This window comes from Mirounga leonina, unplaced genomic scaffold (assembly GCF_011800145.1).
Source record: "Mirounga leonina isolate KUSES-001 unplaced genomic scaffold, KU_Mleo_1.0 Mir_115, whole genome shotgun sequence".
Classification (NCBI taxonomy): Eukaryota; Metazoa; Chordata; class Mammalia; order Carnivora; family Phocidae; genus Mirounga; species Mirounga leonina.
In genome coordinates, this window is record NW_023270268.1 from 10075159 (window position 1) to 10093177 (window position 18019).

At 49.3% G+C, this 18019-nt stretch overlaps 1 protein-coding gene across 12 annotated transcripts in view; it reads left to right on the forward strand.

The window, feature by feature from the left end:
• TRAK1 (trafficking kinesin protein 1) overlaps positions 1-18019 on the forward strand; it is a 175818-nt gene that overhangs the window by 119866 nt on the left and 37933 nt on the right. For 7 of the 12 annotated variants that reach the window (XM_034992723.1, XM_034992764.1, XM_034992709.1 and 4 more), the window contains one exon: positions 13886-13962. In XM_034992723.1, the coding sequence (XP_034848614.1) occupies positions 13912-13962 (51 nt within the window). In that variant the 5' untranslated portion in view covers positions 13886-13911. The other 5 variants (XM_034992731.1, XM_034992740.1, XM_034992677.1 and 2 more) reach the window with 5 other exon arrangements.

Below are 18019 nucleotides of genomic sequence, written 5' to 3' on the forward strand. Positions count from 1 at the left end.
TTCTTTCTTTCTTTCTTTCTTTCTTTCTTTCTTTCTTTCTTTCTTTCCTTCCTTCCTTCCTTCCTTCCTTCCTTCCTTCCTTCCTTCCTTCACTTCCTTCCTTCCCTCCCTCCTTCCGAATTTATTTGAGAGAGAGAGTAAGTGGTGGCAGGGCAGGGGGTGGATAGTAAGGGGCAGAAAGAATCTCAAGCAGACTCCCTGCTGAGCGGGGAGCCATTACCCTGAGATCATGACCTGAGCTGAAATCAACAGTCTGTCGCTTAACTGACTGAGCCACCCAGGTGCCCCAAATTGGTTAAAGGCTCCATGCTGGGGCCTGAACTTACAACCCTGAGGTCAAGGCCTGAGCGGAGATCAAGAGTCGGATGCTTAAGCCACTCAGGTGCCCCTAGGATTATTCCAAATAGAAAAGTATTCCAGATAGAAAAGGCTGATGTTGAAGTCACCTTGGGAACCCACCATCGGGCTCTATCAGAGGGATGCTGCTTTTGGACAAGTGGGAGAGTGTTAAATTAACAATAGGCCCAAAGGCTTGGTGTGAATTTCCTAGTTGGGCTTCTTTGACTTTTGCCCACAACCCAGAGAAATCCCAGGGAAAGGGATTTTTGGGGTGCAATTGGATGTTTAAACAGTGAGTGCGTGCATGTTCTTTAGGTCTTGAGTAAAAACAATGTGAATACCTTTTCAAAATTCTTCTCTATTTTCATGTCTCAACATAACTTTTATTTTAAAAATTATTTATAGTCGGCCATATACCAGCAGGGTTTTTCTTTTGAGGTTTCTGTCCTGAAAATATTCCCATTTTACCTACAGGACTGTCAGAAGCATTACATGGGAGAAAGCAGGGACTGTCAGAAGCATTACATGGGAGAAAGGGAACAGCAGGAGAGAGCCAGGGAACTCCATGCTGAGGCCCGGTGTCTGACCTGACCCTTTCACAAAGGAGACGGTGGAGGTGAAAGGAGAAGTGGCTGGTCGATGGGGACTGTGCATTAGTCAGGTTCCTGAAAATGCTCAGGAGAAAGGCATTCATGTGCTCTTGTAGGTTTACCTGGATCAGCTGATGTCCCTTACAGCTGTGGAACCCTAGCGTGTGGCCCGTGTGCCCACATCACCGGGGAACTGGTTAGACATGCAGACTCTCGGGCCCAGACCCACTGAGTCACAACCCACCTTTTAACAAGATCTTTCGGGGCTTCCTGTGCAGATGAAAGTGTGGGATGAGCAGTCGCCGTAAAGCATAGTAAGATGATTTTAGAAACCAGTCATTGAACCATAGGATTCTAAATTAAAGGCTACACAAGGTTCTGGAGCAGTGTCTTACAGTGTAGTCAAGAGAAGAAAAACATTTTGTATTGCAAATATTTCCTGTATCCGTATTTTTAACCTTAAGGAAAAAACTGTGAGCCAGATGATGATGATGAGACCCTATGTTTGTCGTGTACTTACATTCTAAGTACTTTATATGGATTTGTGCATTTAATCCTTAACACAACCATATGAGGTTAAGTGCTGTTATAATTTCCATTTTATAAGAGGAAACTTACGTGACCTTGTCCAGAGTCATAGAGCTAGTAAGTGATTTCAACCTGTGTAGAACGGCTCAAGGACCCTCTGCTCTTAAACCATTTTGCTAGCAGTTCTCAAAGTGGGGTCCCTGCCTGGCAGCATCAGCATCACCCAGGATTGTGTTAGCAATGCACGTTCTCGGGCCCTGCCCCAAACCTGCTGAGCCAGACACCCTGGGGTGGGGCCCGGCAGACTGGGTTTTAACACGCCCTCTGGCTGATTCCAATGTAGGTTGTCCTGTGCTGGTCCACATTTCATAGATAACCATGGGTGTTGGTTCGCAGCCCCATCTGGAGCTTCCTGGGTGTAATCTGAAACCCGCCCCCATTCCCCGTGGGTAGGGGAGAGATGAAGAAGGAGGCAGGCCACTCCAGATGGGTAGGTGGCAGGTTTTATAAGCAAAGAGAACTTTCATAGGAGGCTTCCCTTGGGCAGCTGAAAGACAGTGGATCCCCACACCTGCCTGCCAAGCCTTAGAAGTTTATAAAGAGGCCTTAACTGAGTTCAGTCATGTATACTGCACAGGTGTTCTCAACACCACATCACCATCTCCAGGCTGTGACCTTGGAGCAGCCTCTGGGAGCAGGAAGGGCAAGCGGAACCCACATTCCAAGGACAAGGAGGGTATGGGGAGCCTCCGAGTGCCCGGGTCCAACCCTCAGGTCAACTGATGGTGGTCACATGTCTTTGTTGGCATCCCCTAACACAGGTCCCCTACTTTAAGATCACATTCAAGGGAGGCACTGCTCTATATTTGCCATCTCATGATGGATTTAAATTCTCTTTTGCTCCTTCCCATCCCATCTCCTTCCTTTCTCCAGTGAAATGTTTATAGGTGTCCTGGAGGGGTGAAGTGTTAATAATAATTTCAGGGGCGCCTGGGTGGCTCAGTTGGTTAAGCGACTGCCTTCGGCTCGGGTCATGATCCTGGAGTCCCGGGATCGAGTCCCGCATCGGGCTCCCTGCTCGGCAGGGAGTCTGCTTCTCCCTCTGACCCTCCCCCCTCTCATGCTCTCTCCCTCATTCTCTCTCTCAAATAAATAAATAAAATCTTTAAAATAATAATAATAATAATAATAATAATTTCAGGACAGTAAGCTCAAAAGAAGACACTTTATCGCCGAGGTGCTGTTTTCTTTGTAAAATCAAATTCACAAGACTGGCTCCCGGCCTGAAGGAAGTCTGGGGCATAGACCAGAAGATGGAGTTTTGGTCTGGCAGGTTTGGTTTCTGTGGCCAGTCCTGTGTCCCAGAGCAAGTCGCTGTCATACCACCTGTGTCTTGAGTTAATGGGAAGCAAGTCCGGTGTGTGGAAGAGAAGTGCTCTTGAATAATGAAATTATGTGCAGGATGTGGACATAACTGTTCCCTGGATTCTGAACTGGTTTAGGTGGTTTTCTTCCCTGTTAACTGATCTAAAAGCGGTGCTTTTGGTTGACAACTGAAGGATGGATTTAGTATTTGGGTTGCTCTGGTAACTGTGGATACAGGAGACATTCTCTTCCGGTCACCTTGTGGGGGTGATAGTCACCCTTTAACCTTCAAAACAGCCTTTGAAATAAATGCTACTCCCATTTGCAGTCAAATCACCTGAGGCTGAGCTGGGTTGTCGCTGTCCAGGGTTCCGTCACCCTGCCCGGGGTCTGCCTGCCAGCACAGCCAGGCACGAAGCTAATGGAGTCGAAGGCCCTTCCTGGCTTCATCTCGTGCAATCGTTCTAACCCACACAGTGGGTGCTCACAGGGACACCGGGCTCCCAGGAGAAGCAGCTTGCTCACACCACGCGGCTGCGAGGGGCGGCTTGGCTCTTACTGTCCTCAGCAGAGAAAATGTCTGCGCTCTGTGTCTTCTGCCCACTGAGGACCTGAACAGCGCAGACCCGGAATTGACCTGAAGCCCTTTTGGGCTGCGTGGCGTTCTTGAAGGAGGCCTCGGCTTGTTTGCCCCAGGCCCCTCTGCTCGGGGTGAGAGCGGGCAGGGGGCGGGGCTCAGTGCTGCTGGAGTGAAGTCGCAGGTCGTGCCGCCTCGTGCCAAGCAGGGTGCTGGCATCGGCGCCAGGAAAGCACTGGCGAAGAGTGAAGTTCTGTGGTTGCTTCCTGGTGGTTTGCTGTGCGGCAGATTCCCACCGCTTTCTCAAGGGAGTGCCTGAGGAAGCCTGATTTCGTCATTGTTTTCTCATCTGGACACTCCTGAGGCTGTTACCCAACTGCAAGTTTCCTCACCCGATCCCTGGCAGGGTGGCAGGATTGGAAAAGAGCATATGGAATTCTCTGGGGTTTACCCAGCGCTCTCAAAGCAGGTTTTGGTGTTCTGAGCCCACGGGCTGCAGGAGAGCCTGTGTCCCGTCCTCAGAGGCGGCCGCTGATGGCCAGGATGTAAGGGGCCACATCAGTGTTTTGCACAAAGGGCAGTTTTCAGGTGTTGAGCACTAACCAGTAATTATCATCCGGAAACGCAGAGATGGAGAAAACACCAATTGGCAGTGGGAACCTAGTTGGAGCTTGATGGGGAGCCCTGGGCCGGCCCCATGGGACTCTGTGCATAGCTGCACCCTGCTGGGCTGTTCAAGTTCTCCGGCTGGTTCCAAGGCGAAGCTTGAGAGGCAGCACAAACAGCACATTCCTCCGGTGTGAGAGGGAAATCTCGGGCTGCTGGTGGAGGGCTGGGCTGGATGGGAGGTGGTTGTGATGTCTGCCCCAGAGCAGGCGCCGCCAGGGTCCCGCCCCGGTGTCTGTGTTGACACAGGATGGCCAGCAGCATGTGAGTGAGCCTTATAGGACTCTCTCCTGTAGGTCACGCAGGAGGAAGGAGCTGACCCGTGGCCTCAGCATCGTTTGCTCATGAAGTTCATGACCTTGGTCTCCAGCCTGGGCTTCGGTTGGTGGTACCCACGGCCACCCCATGCAGGCCTCCAGTGATGTCAGTTGCTCAGGGTGGTCCTCTTCCTGGGGTGCAGCTACCAGCATAACCCCAGGGCTGGTCAGGGACAAGGCTCACCTAGGGCCTGTGTTCTTTCGGGGTCCCCTTGCTGCTCTGTCCACTTCTGGCCCCTGTCCCCAACCCCTTGCCATCCCCAGTCTTCTTGTATCTGAACTCCCAACAGCATCTCTCACCTGGCACTTCCTGCTTGCTCTTCTCTATTATGCCCATTTATGCAAGTATCTTACCTGCTTAAGAGTGAGATTCATGTATTTGCTCAGCAGATGGGGTAGGGTTAAGTGTGCCAACATGGGGGTCACACCGATCAGGGCCTCCCATGATAGCTCTGTGACCTTGGGCAGTTTCTTCACGTCTAAAGGGTGGACAGCAGTAATGCTTTCCTCCTAGGATGAATATAAACGCCGAAGGAGATGGTAGCCCTCCAGCACTTGGCAGACTACCAGCGTGTGGTGAGCAGTCATCAGTGAGCCATTGCTAACCACCAAGTTAGCCCTCATTAAATATCCCAATGACGGAAGGACACCAGAGATCAACACTGAGTGTTCCAGCCTAGGGTGGGGTGGATGATTATGGCATCCAGTAGTCCGTGGTTATGTCCATGGACAAGCCACTTGGCCTCTCTCCCTGTCTGGTGTGTTAAATGGGGATCATATTTATGTCATGGAGTTGTGCTGGGTCCATTGTAAGATGGCCAGGGTAGCAGCTGTCATGTTTGTTACAGAGACTCAGCCGTCGTTTCGTTTCTTCTGCCCTGCCTCTTCAGGAGCTTGCCGTGGTGCTCTGCTCTCAGCCGACCTCGGAAGGGAAGGTGAGCCAGTAAAACAGCAGCTAAATGTAGCCAGACTGTACTGTCAGGTCTGTGCTCTTGGCAGTGCTGCCCTGCCCGTCTCCCACCCCCCAGCGCACAGACCGGGCGCCACGCTGGCGGTGGCCCGACAGACTGCTGTTGTAGTGGGCTTGGCTTCTGCCACCGCTCCGTCCCTGAGACCAGCTCCGAGGCTGCGGTGACAAACCAGCACCTTGCACGGCTGCTTATTAGTTGATGCCTTTCCTTTGAACTCTGCTTCTTTCTCAGCAGTTTCCTTCATCATCCCTTTGTGTCACATTGGATTTGAGACTGCCCTTTTCCAGATGGCTTCTCTCCTCCCCGCCCCCACCCCCCAGGGAGCTGGGAGGGAGGGGGAGGCGATTCTCTGGGACATTTGCTTCTCTTGCGGTGACAAGATATACACTGGGGCTTTTATGTTTTCACCCCTGTCTGGGGTGTCGGTTAGACACGAGCCTTTCTTTCCAAAGACTGGTCTGGGAGAAAACAAAATCTTCCTATTTTTTTGAGTATCAATTATGTGTTGGTCCCCAAATAAGACTCCACTGCCTTCGGGTGACTTCCATAGCCCAGGTGGGAGGGGACGTGGGCCATTTGTAAAAATTACATTCAACCGGGCACCTGGGTGGCTTGGTCATGAATCGTGTGCCTTTGGCTCAGGTCATGATCCCAGAGTCCTGTGTGAAAGAGTCCCTCTTTTCAAAAACTGGACTGAGGTGGCTCTCGGTTTCCTTACAGATGTATCCCCTGAGCAAATTTAAATGAAGTCATCTAAGTAAAAGTACATTTGTGTGCCTTGGCGGGTTTGGAGTGGGGGATTGCTGTTGCTAATCACTTGCTGTCTGAGTGCACCACTGTGGTCTGGGGAAGGCTCGGTCAGGGATCGAGGTAACAAAAGAAGGCTTTTACACTGCCACATAGTGGGGCAGTGTTTGGAACAGTCTATGTAGTCCCAGTATATGTACTTACGTGTTGTTTGGTAACTTAAAATATTGAGGTATAACTTACAGACTGTAAAACTCAGCTACTTTAAATGGACAGTGTAATGCTTTTTTTTTTTTTAAGATTTTATTTATTTGACAGGGAGAGAGCAAGCAAGCACAAGAGGGGGAAAGGGAGAAGCAGGCTCCCCGCTGAGCAGGGAGCGCGACGAGGGGCTCGATCCCAGGACCCTGGAATCATGACCTGAGCCGAAGGCAGACCCTTAACCGACTGAGCCACCCAGGCGCCCCCCGTGTAATGCTTTTAAGGAAATTCTCAGAGTTGTACAACCATCACCCTAGTCCCGCTTTAGAACATGTGTATGCCCTCCCTCTGTGAGCTCCCTCATGCCCGCTCACAGCTAGTCCCATTCCCATTCCCACTCCCGGCGGCAGCCACCACTAAGCTGCTTCCTTTCTGTCTCATTTGCCTGTACTGGATACTGCATAGGAAGACATCCTGCAGGGTATGGTCTTTTGTTTCGGGCTGCTTCTGAGCGTACATCACTTGCTGTGTGTTCCAATCCTTCATTCCTTTTGAAGGAAGGCTGTGTAGCTCTCCAGGGGGGCAGATGTACCACGTTCTGTTTATCCGTTCACCAGGAGAGGGTCATCTGGGTTTGTGTCCACTTCTGGCTATCATGAGTAAGGCTGCCGTAAACATTTGTGTACAAGTTTTGTGTGGATATAGGTTTTCCTTTCTCTTGGGTAGGGGCCTAAAGGACTTGTAAAGGCTGTGGCCTTAGGCCATTCATCTGACTTCTCAGAGCCTGAGTTTCCCTGCCAAAAAGTATGGGGACACATGTGTCTAACCCACTGTGTGGCCGAGGTGACTGGGGCAGAATAGCCATTTAAAGATGTCTCCCTGGGGCGCCTGGGTGGCCCAGTCGGTTAAGCATCTGCCTTCGGCTCAGGTCATGATCTCAGGGTCCTGGGATCGAGCCCCACATCGGGCTCCCTGCTCAGCGGGGAGCCTGCTCTCCCTCTCTCTCTGCCTGCCTGCCTCTCTGCCTACTTGTGATCTCTGTCTCTCTGTCAAATACATAAAATCTTTAAAAAAAATAAATAAATGAAGATGTCTCCCTGCCTTCAGGGAGGGCGCCTGGGTGGCTCAGTCGGTTAAGCGTCTGCCTTGGGCTCGGGTCATGATGCCAGGGTCTTGGGATCGAGCCCCACGTTGGGCTCCCTGCTCAGCGGGGACCCTGCTTCTCCCTCTCCCTCTGCCCCACCACCCCACTCGTGTTCTTTCTTGCTTGCTCTGCTCACTCTCTCTCTCAGATAAATAAATTAAAAAAATATAAAGATGTCCCCCTCATCAAAGTGCTTTGCCAGATCCACCCAGTCTGGGAGTCTGCTAGCTGTCTTCCAAGGGAGGACTGACTGGGAAAGGTGCAGTTTTTACAGTGGTGGACCGGTTGTCCTGCTGGAGCACGGGGAGGAGCAGGAACACCCCAGATGGAAAAGCCGGTGAGAGACGGTCCCTGCAGGAGGAAATAGGCACATGCGGCACCAAGCCAAACCAAATTCAAAAGCATGTAGATAAAGCTTTAAATAAAGGACATTTATTTTGTAATGCCTGGAAACTTAGCACCGGTGGTGACTCACTTAGAATTTCTCGGGGGGGGGGCATCTTTTTAGCCTGTGGCTTTCAGGTTCTGAACCTTTCACCCCTTGCCAGGGGCAGGGCAGATAGTAAGTACTTATTAGGTTTACTTGCTGGAGGATGGGGGCGGCGGGACTGTAGGGATGCTTTTTCAACTGACAGCTGCTGTTCCTGGTCAGAGTGAGAGAGGGATAACCCACTGATTTGTGGACCATTCTCTCTGACACCTAACTGCCGGCCCCTGTCTCGACTGGGCATATCGAAAGCTTATTCAATGTTTAGGGTTTTTATAAATATTACAGAAAATAAAATTTACTTTTAAAAAAAATTTTAAGGTAAGAGGAGAAATTATCAGGGAGGGGACTGGAATCAGGTTCTAAAATAAGTTGAAAAACAATGTTCTAATTATTTAAAGAAATGACCTATGAATAAGCTAGAACACATAACCAAACAACCCAAAATGCAAATATAGTGGGCAGTCATGAATATCTCCTCTCTATTCATGGATACTGGCGACTTGGTCTTTGTGTTACAAGGGAGCAGTGTCTCCTGAGGTCTTGGCATGCGTGCACACACACACATATTTATAATTTAATTGTATATATACGTGCACTTATGTCTGTATATACACACACGTTTGTATGTGTGCAAAATATTCATTCATTTATTTCCTCCAAAGATATGTAAAACTGACACAGGAGAAATGTTATCAAAATCAGGTTAAGAAGTGATGAGAGCTAATCGGTCACACAGCTTCAGGAGAATCTTTCCACCACAGTGCAGTACATAAATGAGCGGCGAGGGCCGCCAACCAGAGTTTCTTGGAGAAGTCTGATAAGGCCAAAATGTCAAGGGGCCCTTGTCGAGCCCATTAATGTGATGAGAAGGCATGGGTTCCTGGGGAGAGCAGGTTGTGTGCTGGAACCTTCTGGCCCTCCACTTCACTGGTGAGGCCTGCAGTTCTGCGTCAGACTTCCTCTCCGGCCGCCCCACCGCCTGCCCCGCCCCTGCCCCCTTCTCCCACTGCGGCCCCGCGGCTCCTTCCCCTGCCCACGTCTGATCTGACCCTGGAACCCCACCCCCCCACCCCTGCTGCCCCTGGCCCCTTTGTTTTCTTCCCTGTGGGGGTTTCTCTCAGGCCCCAGGGCGTCACCGTGAGCTTCCCACTGGCTACATCTCCGAATTAAGCAGGGCCTCGTCTCTCTTCAGGGCCTGCCCGCTTGTAGATACTGGGGATTTCTTGGCTGGCATCTCATGTCTGTGATCGGGAGCTGTAAAATGGCTGCCAGGATTTATTCTCCCAAGATTGTTTTGGGCCCGGTTTAATTTGCATAAAGTTTGCATTGCTGATTTGCATAAAGTTTGCATTGCTGATTTTCAGCCAAAGCCGCCTGCCCTTCCCCCAGTTAGCCAACAGCCCAGGACAGGCCTCCCTCTCTCTGCTCAGCCAGCCCAGGGCCACTCATTCCAATCTGGCTTCATGATTCCACCTGCCCACCCAAGGATAGGCACTGGATTCTTTTCTCCTTGCAAACCATGATTTGGCACCTCCAGCTCCTGGGAGGGCGTTCCTGCTGTGGTGGGTCTCCTGCTGCAGGGGGTTGTGCGTGGCCCTCTGCCTGGCGCATTATTCCCGTGGTGACCTCAGCCGCTGTCCCCTTTGCCAGTGACTGCGCTGGGGCAGTCCCATCATTCTTCTGACCTTCTGTCGCATGCGCCTGTCTTGCTGGGGAACAGCAGGCCTAGGAAATGGAGTGCCTGTGTCCCCCTGTCCCGGCCAGAAGCCCAAATCCTATCTTTCTGATTTACCTCCCACCCTGTCCTGTCTCTTAACTCTCAAGAAAAGAGACTACTCCTCTCTATTTTCACAGCCATTTAGGATTGCCTTGAGTTAATCAACAGCCTTGACCACCCCTTCCCCCCCATTTCTCTGTACTGTAGCTGGAATTTTTTCTGAAATATAGCTCTTACATGGACACTCTCTCTTTGAGAACCCTCCAGTGGCTTCTGCTCTCCCAGCATGGCAGTCCGGACTCCTTAAAGGGACTTGCCAGGCCTCGCACACCTTGGGCCCCTGCCCAGTGTTGCCCAGATGGGGCACGTGGGCGGCCTGTTTTCTGTGTGCCTCGGAAGGCGCAGGTCTTGTGTCCTGGTCAGCACAGAGCCTGCTGCACGCCTGATCCACGTTCGTTGGATACGGCAAGGGGGGTGCTATGTGTACGGTGTATCTGCTTTGCTACTGTAGGTGTATCATACTTCTTTTTCTAGGATTTAGACCCTAGTTTTTTCATGTTACTATAGAGGTTTGTGGCTGTCCTTTTACTTTGGTGTTTGAACATTCTTTGAGTGGAAGTGGATTGATTTGTAAGCGCTCCCTTGGTCAGAACTGGAACCTCCCTTTGGAATGTTGTTCCCATGGAGAGAGAAACAGGACCATGGTTTATTGTAGATTGAATATCTAGAAAGTCGGTGCTTGGAAGGTGCAGTCTGTACTTGTCTTACTGTTTAGAGGCATTGTTGGTTCTTTTCCTACCTCATTGTTCTCACCCCTACCCCCTCATTTCTTGGAAGAGAAATCCAGACACACAGTTACAGGACTTGTCCTGGGCCTCATGACCTTAGTAGAGTCTCGTATGGAAACTTAAGCCTCAGAGCCCCGGCGCCAGGGATCTCTCCCCTACACCACAGATGTTTCTTGCTCTGTTTCTGCTTCCTGAATGTTGTTGATGTGTGCTGGGCTCGGCCTCACCCTTGTATCGTCTATGGCTCCCTAGCTCAGGACGCGAGCCGGACTGGCCGACGCGCAGTCCTTGCCACGCAGCCTCACTTGCTGTGACTTTGGTCGTGACCTTGGTCGGGTCCTTAATGTCTCAGTTTTCTCATCTGTGGAATGGCCACCATGACTGCACCTACCCTGCAGGGTTGCCATGAGGATGAAGGAAAAAGCACATTAAATCCCCCGGACATAGCAGGGACCCTGTGAACTGCTGCCCCTGCTGGGAGTCTCTGCTGATACTGAAATTCACCACAGTTCGCAAGCTGACATCAGAGGAGTTACTTAACCTCTCTGGGTCTCAGTTTCCCACTTTAAAATGGGGCGAGTTTAAGTTCCTATCCTGTTGTATTTATTGATAATCCATACAGAGGGCTATTAAACATGGCCTGGCCATAGGAAGTGTGCTCAGTAAAGGTCTGCTGCTTCTGTTACTAATTTCTCTAAAAAGCTGCATCAGGGAGGATCCCGGGACCCTATATTGTAGTCGACTGTATACTTCCTGAAAAACATTTTAAGTGATATTTTTCCCCATCAGTACACGGTCACTACAAAAAAAATAAATAAATAAAATTTGAAATGCTATCTAAATGTCAATATTTTTATGGCTGTCCTAATTTTTTTTCCTGTGTTTTTATTATAAATCAGTACATCTTCTCCCCATTGGGATTATTTGTATTTATAAAAACATAACAGGAATAACAGTGCACATGCTTTAATAGCTCGGGGTCAAGAGTGGTTTTTCATTTATACCCCTGACTTCCGAAGCTGGGCTCTGTCAAAGGCCTGGGGACTTTTGGAAGGTCTCTCTGCATCCCTAACTGAACAGGAAAGGTCACACTTGCCCTCCTGTCACTGTGTGCATGGCAGCAATATGTGTCTGACTGGTTAATGCTGGAAAAAAACCACTGGTCCAAGTGTACATCTTACTGGGTCAATGGTTAAAGCACGTTAAAGCTTTTTTTTTTTTTTAAATGAGCTTTATAAAAGGAAACACGAGCGATCTTTGTGGTGGTGGATACATGAACCTACACAGGTAATAGGATTGTTAGAGCTTACGAGTCACTTGTGGGTGCACACATGCACACTCAGATGAGTAAGAATTAATCTGGGGAAATCCGAGTCAGATTCATGGATTGTATCAGGTCAGTGCCCTCCCTGGTTGTGATATAATTTTACAGAATGTTAGCACCGCGAGAGACTGGGTGAAGGGTATAAGGGATCTCAGTATTATTTCTTACATCTGCATGTGATTATCTACACATGATTAACTACACATGATTAATTCAAAAAGTTAGCTTAAAAAATGTAAGTGTGATTTCTGATTAATACAATCCTGGGGGAAAAAAGCAGCCCCGAATCCTGCTCTCTCACCTTCTGGTGACATGGAGCCCGATTCAAGTATTAGCCCAGTTTTCTTTTTCTCCACAGCAGCAGAGGACTCGGTCCTCTAAGTTAAGGGGGGGTAGGCACTAAGCAGGCCCCCAGTCGCAACACCGGTTTCAGCACAGAGGCCTTTTGTTCCTGCTGGGGTCTGTTTCCGGTTAATGAGCCCGGCATGCTGATGCTTGTCTGCGGGGCCAGCAGGCTGGGGGCCCGCCCGCGTCTTTTCCTGCAACACTGCCGCAGAGCACCGTTGTCCAGTGTGAAAACTAACAGCTGCAGCGGCACAGGAATCTTCACGTAAGGATTTCTCGTGACCCCGCGCTGACGAACAATTTACAGCAGTTTGAGCTGGACTCCACCTCCATCAAATTAAATTCTGGTTTAAACCAACTCTTACGAATCTCCCTCCCGTTTCCAAGCCGGCAGCCCCCACTGGAGGTGAGGGAAGGAAAGTGCCCGAGGATGCAGTTTACTTCTTTCCAGCTCCCAGAGAAGTGTCGGGTGGAGGAGAGAGCTGCTGGAAGGGGGTTTCAGATTTGGAACCAGATTTCAGGTCTCCTTAAGCTAGGCAATCATTCCGACGGATCTGATTTCTCTGAGCTCATTCACCAGGGTGATCTTTACTTGCATTTAATAAAATATTTAGAGACCTATTGCATTCCTGTTGCAGCTTGCCTGCCATTAGCAATGCTACGGAGGTTGGCTTAGTAATACACTTAATTCCCAACTGCCTGGCTTGGGCTGTTACTGGATGTGGGTCATTATGAAAGCTGAAATCAAGTCTTTGGCTCTTAAGGAATTATTTTGTAGAGTCTTAGTTATAAAGAGTTACCAAGACTTTATTTAGGGCAAAAGTGGCAAGTTTAAAAAATTTTACACTTGGGTCCTAAACCCATTTACGTTCATTCCTTCCTCCACAGGATAAAACCTGTGATACCCTTCTAGGTGTTTGTGGAATTGCAAATCGATTCCTTGCCATTGATTTAAAATAAAACCATGCAATTTTTCCACAGACTAAAGTATTCTTTCATTGCACGACCTTTTTCTCCAACAGAAGGAGAAAAAAGACCCACACGTCCTAAAGTGGTCTGCATGCAGCCTCTTATGACCACAGGCCATTATGTATGTGGTGAAATATCACTCCGTGCGCGTGCATGCATATTTGTGTATGGCAGGAATGGTATCAACCCTTTTGGTGTTGATTAAAAAGAATCTATGACCCTAGTTTTCATGGTAGGGAAACTGGTTGCATAGCCTTAGAATGTAGGCCATTTGGAGAGGGGAGGGGAAGGGCTGCAGCATTATGAAATGATCAGCTAAGATTGTTATTTAGTAATTATACCGATAGCCGCTTTCTAAAGGATCCCACTCTGTCCGTGTGGTTGGGTCTCTGTGGTTAGCAAGGTCTAGACCCTGAGATGTTTTCTGATCATTCACACACGGGTGGCTTTGCTGCTGACCCATTTCAGTTTGCTGAGTTTATGTGAGGCCAGACCCCTTTCTATTCCAGCGCCTTGTCCCCAGCGCCACCACGAAGTGCGTGCACGCGTACGTGCATGCGCGCGCACACACGTCAGAACCTTGCAGGATTGGAAGTTACCCCATCCCCTGAGCCCCCCTGAGGCTCTTCCTGGAACTGGGCAATGAAATCCAGTGGTGCTGAGCGCAGTGTGGGTCGAACCCGGCTAAACCAGCGACCCTTTGTGCCCGACATGCAGGCGTGATTTGAAGACTGCTTTTATTAGATGGGTCATTTGTTTGGCCGGTTTGTGACCTTGGTAGCTCATTGCCACTTTTATTTCTTGCAGTTTTATGTGCTGAAAGAGTTGGCCAGATGACTAAGACGTATAATGACATAGATGCTGTCACTCGGCTTCTTGAAGAGGTAAGTGCTTCCGGGGAGACGAAGAACCATTTATGATCGACTGATTATAACTTCTGTTGATTAAAGCATACATTATTGTCGGTCTCAGTGAAGAATCCCCAAAATGGGGCCCTCTCGGGGTACAAGGCCATGCCTTTAGTTTTTGAACTGGTAGCTCTGCAGGTCTTTGTAGCTGTAGTTCGCACAAGGCATGTTAGTTTTTAAGAGGAATGTATTAATGACACCAAATAGGAATACTTGCTAGAATACCCAGTCTAAGATTTTTAAAAACCCTTAAAGTATTTTGTAACACTGTATTTTAAGGGTATCCAAAAGTGTCCGAAAAATACATCATTATTATATCTTTGTAATTCTTTTTTTTTTAAAGATTTTATTTATTTATTTGAGAGAGAGAGAATGAGAGACAGAGAGCATGAGAGGGAAGAGGGCAGAGGGAGAAGCAGACTCCCCGCTGAGCGGGGAGCCCGATGTGGGACTCGATCCTGGGACTCCAGGATCATGACCTGAGCTGAAGGCAGTCGTTTAACCAACTGAGCCACCCAGGTGCCCTCTTTGTAATTTTTTTAAACTTACTTCGGGTTAAGGGGATATTATGCAACATAGAAGTAACCAAAATCATCGTGGGGAAAAAAAAATTAGGGAACTTGCTTAGAATTGGACTAGCTGCCGGTATTTGAGAGACCCTAGTTTTCTCGGTTTCTTCTTAGCATTCTGTTGGCAGTTGAGAATCCCGGTGCTGTGCATACCTCTACAAACAGATGAGCACCATATGTATACCCCCATGCCTAGAACTGGCCAGAACACAGAAGGTTCTTATAGGTATATATTGAATAAGTGCCCATCTTTAAACATTATCAGTCCTTAATGGCACCGCTGCTAACTTAGAACCTCGTTTCTGCTCTGGAACCGAGGTTGACTTTGGGTCATGTTACTATTCATCAGCTCTTCTCTAGGAAAAGAGTAGCATAATGTGGGAGATCGTGAGACAGGGCCATTGCAAGGCATTTTAGGGCACCGGCCTTCTGGTGGGGCTCCAGTTGCCGCCGTTATGGTGGCTGGCATCAGGCACTTGGGAGGCTAGCTTGGTTGGCACCACTGACTTTTGAAAATGGTTCGTCACAGACCCCTTCCCACTGTGTCCATTTCCCCCAACGGTGCCATGCTGTCCGGATCCCCTAGTATTTCCAGCATCCACTCCTCACCCTACACTGTTAGCCATAAGTCAGGTCTTCTGAGGGGGCTCTGATCTGGACCGTTCTTTTCATTCCAAGGCCACTCCACTCCTCCAGCCCCCAGAGCCTCAGCAAGGAGGTTTCTGTTTCTCTCTGCAGCTGCCCCATCCCAAGCCCACCGTGACCACTTTGCTCCCCACCCCAACTTAGAGACACTTAGAAGTCCTCACTGTGGCATCCAAAGCCACACACGGATCCTGTTCTGGCGAAAAGAATATTTGTGGGGCACTTTTTTCAGTGGCTTTGTTGTGCCTTCTGTGTTCTGTTTTTAGCAGCTCATCATGGCAGTGGTCTGTGTGTATCTGCATTTTATTTATAATGCCATTCTTCTCCTCGTCCTGATAAGAACCACCTCTGAGTCACTGCCTTTCTTTGGAACTAGGTGGGGCCCCCCCCCACCCCACCCTGTGAAAGTCTAACTGCCTCTTTCACGTGACAGTCTTACCGGGCTGTGCTTTGCTTGGCTTGGCTTTGGTTCTGCTTCCTCTGATCATTTGCTTTGGTTCGCAGGCCTGCCACACGCAGGCAGGGTGCTGGGGGCGGCGGGGGGGGGGGCTGTGCACAGGATGCCAAAGCACAGCCCGTGGGCAGTGGGGAGCTTTTGTTTCTGCCTTTAAGGGGAAGAGGATCCCACAGCTTGCCTTGGCTTCCTGCCTTTGGATTTACCTTTGTGCAGAGCTTGCCTCCCCCTCCTCCGTCCCCCCCCCCGCCCCAGTTTAGAGGGGGTGTTCCAAGGGCCCCTTAGTCATGCTTTCTATGCTGAGACTGGTGAATGAGATGAGTCATCCGCAAAGTGTGGGAGGCTTGCTGCTCTCCATCTCCAAGGGCTGTGTCAGACCGCACGAGTGCCTCTGGCAAAAGGGGCTGAGCCAAGGCACAATCTTTTTAAGCAAAGCCCGGACAGGAAGAGGGAGCGAGCAATTGGAATGAGCTCCATCCACCTAGGTGGCTGCATTTTCTTGAGGAATGAGGGAACCAGCTCTTTTAATAGTTTATTTCCAAGGGCCTGAATTACTTATATGTAATTTCTCATTCTCACCGTAGTTTAACCCAGTGGTCATTTCCTAGCTGCTTTCCTGTTTTTAGAAGTAAACATTTACCCTATGTTGGCTGGTTGTAATAAATGGGAATGTTTTCATTTCTGGAATCGTCCAGGAGAAATGCAACCAGTCTGTCCTCTTAGTAAAGAAAAACCAGAGCCACTGCAATAAGTTTTTAGTTACCGTAACTTTTAGGTGAACTATTTTTAGGTAACTTTTAAGTAATCTCCACACCCAACGTGGGGCTCCAACCCACAGCCCTGAGATCAAGAGTCGAGCCAGCCAGGTGCCCTCCTTAGATAACTTTTAGACACCATGTAACTTGTTTAATTTTTTCATTTCATCCATAAATAGTTTTACTGTAACTTCTTACCCCCCACCCCATTTTTTTTCCGAGCAGAGAGTTTTGTTTTACTATAAAGATTAGATTTTAGGTGGAGATGGGGTGAAAGCTGCCCCGCTGTGGAGCAGGGAAGGTGAGGAGGGCCCCATGTCTGAGGTTTGGGGTATCATGGGGAGGGCGAGGGGCTTCACTGAGTGCACAGCCCATCTGTTTTCTTCCCCTGCCCGTTGCTCTTGGGCTCTGGCTTTTGTGTGCCATGGGAAGCCCTCACCGTCCTTCGGGTGCTCCAGCTGGCCTTGCCCAGTGGGCTTTCATAATTGTAATTTCTGCTTGATTTGTTTGCCGTGGAGTCTGCACCCAGAATGTGGCCAAGGCATTAAGAATGTCTGTGCTTGTTGGAACTTAGCACGATGCATGCATGCAATGTAGACCCGAGAGGGAGGCAGTGAAGCCTCTGGCCTTAAGCGCTTGCTGGGTATTCAGTCTGACAATTTGTTCTGGTAGACAGATTCAATAGGCTTGAGTGAGATTTATGGAGACCACTCTTCCAAAGAGAAATGGACACTGGTATTGCAGTTTTAATAGAGAGTTAGCCAGCTGAAACCATTTGCATAAGATGCTAATTTTGAGTCAGCCTGGAGAGGTAGGTTTCCTCCCACCATTCCTTTGGGTCCTTCCAAATAAGCACACATGTTGAGTCTCAAAGTGATGAAGGGCCACTGAGCGAAGGACCTTCCTTGGAAGACACCGTAGCCAGCCTGGATGAGTACACAGAGATGAAACATCTCGGTTCATTGGGCAGAGTCACTGGTCCCCTTTGTGCCTTGGCAGGCATGCAGGGAGGCACAAATTGTGGGAATAAGGTGGAGGTATTTGTGGCTCCCGTGATGGGACACCCGGCTGGCTTCTGGGGGAGCAGTGACAGCAGTGACTGGTTTCAGGACTGTGGGAACTGAGGGAGAGTGACCATCATCTGTGCGAGAGAGAGAGAGTGCCAAATCCCCGTCAAATCCAGAGTCTTCCCAAACTGTACTTCGCCCTCCATTGCTCGGCTCCTATTTCAGTGAAACTCCTGTGATAAGCAAGGGGGAAGGTGTGCTGCTAGTGCATGGATTTATTTCATGGATATATAAAAAGTTAGAAATAAAAACTGCCTTTTTTTTTTTTATATTGTACAACTCTGAATCATAATGCTAGAAGAATTTTTCAAGGGTAGCTCAGCCAGTCTGCACCACCCCCCCTCCCCATCTAACAGAGGAGGGAACTGGGTCCCAGGGATGTTCAATCAGAGCCCGATCTCACAGCCGTGCAGTAGAAGGGTTCATCCGGAGCAGGTAAACTTTTGACCAATACCCGCTGTAAGAAACGCATCTCAGGCTGTGACTTGGTACTCAAAGAAATATAGGACAAGCAAAAGCAGAAACATGAACTAATACCCTTAT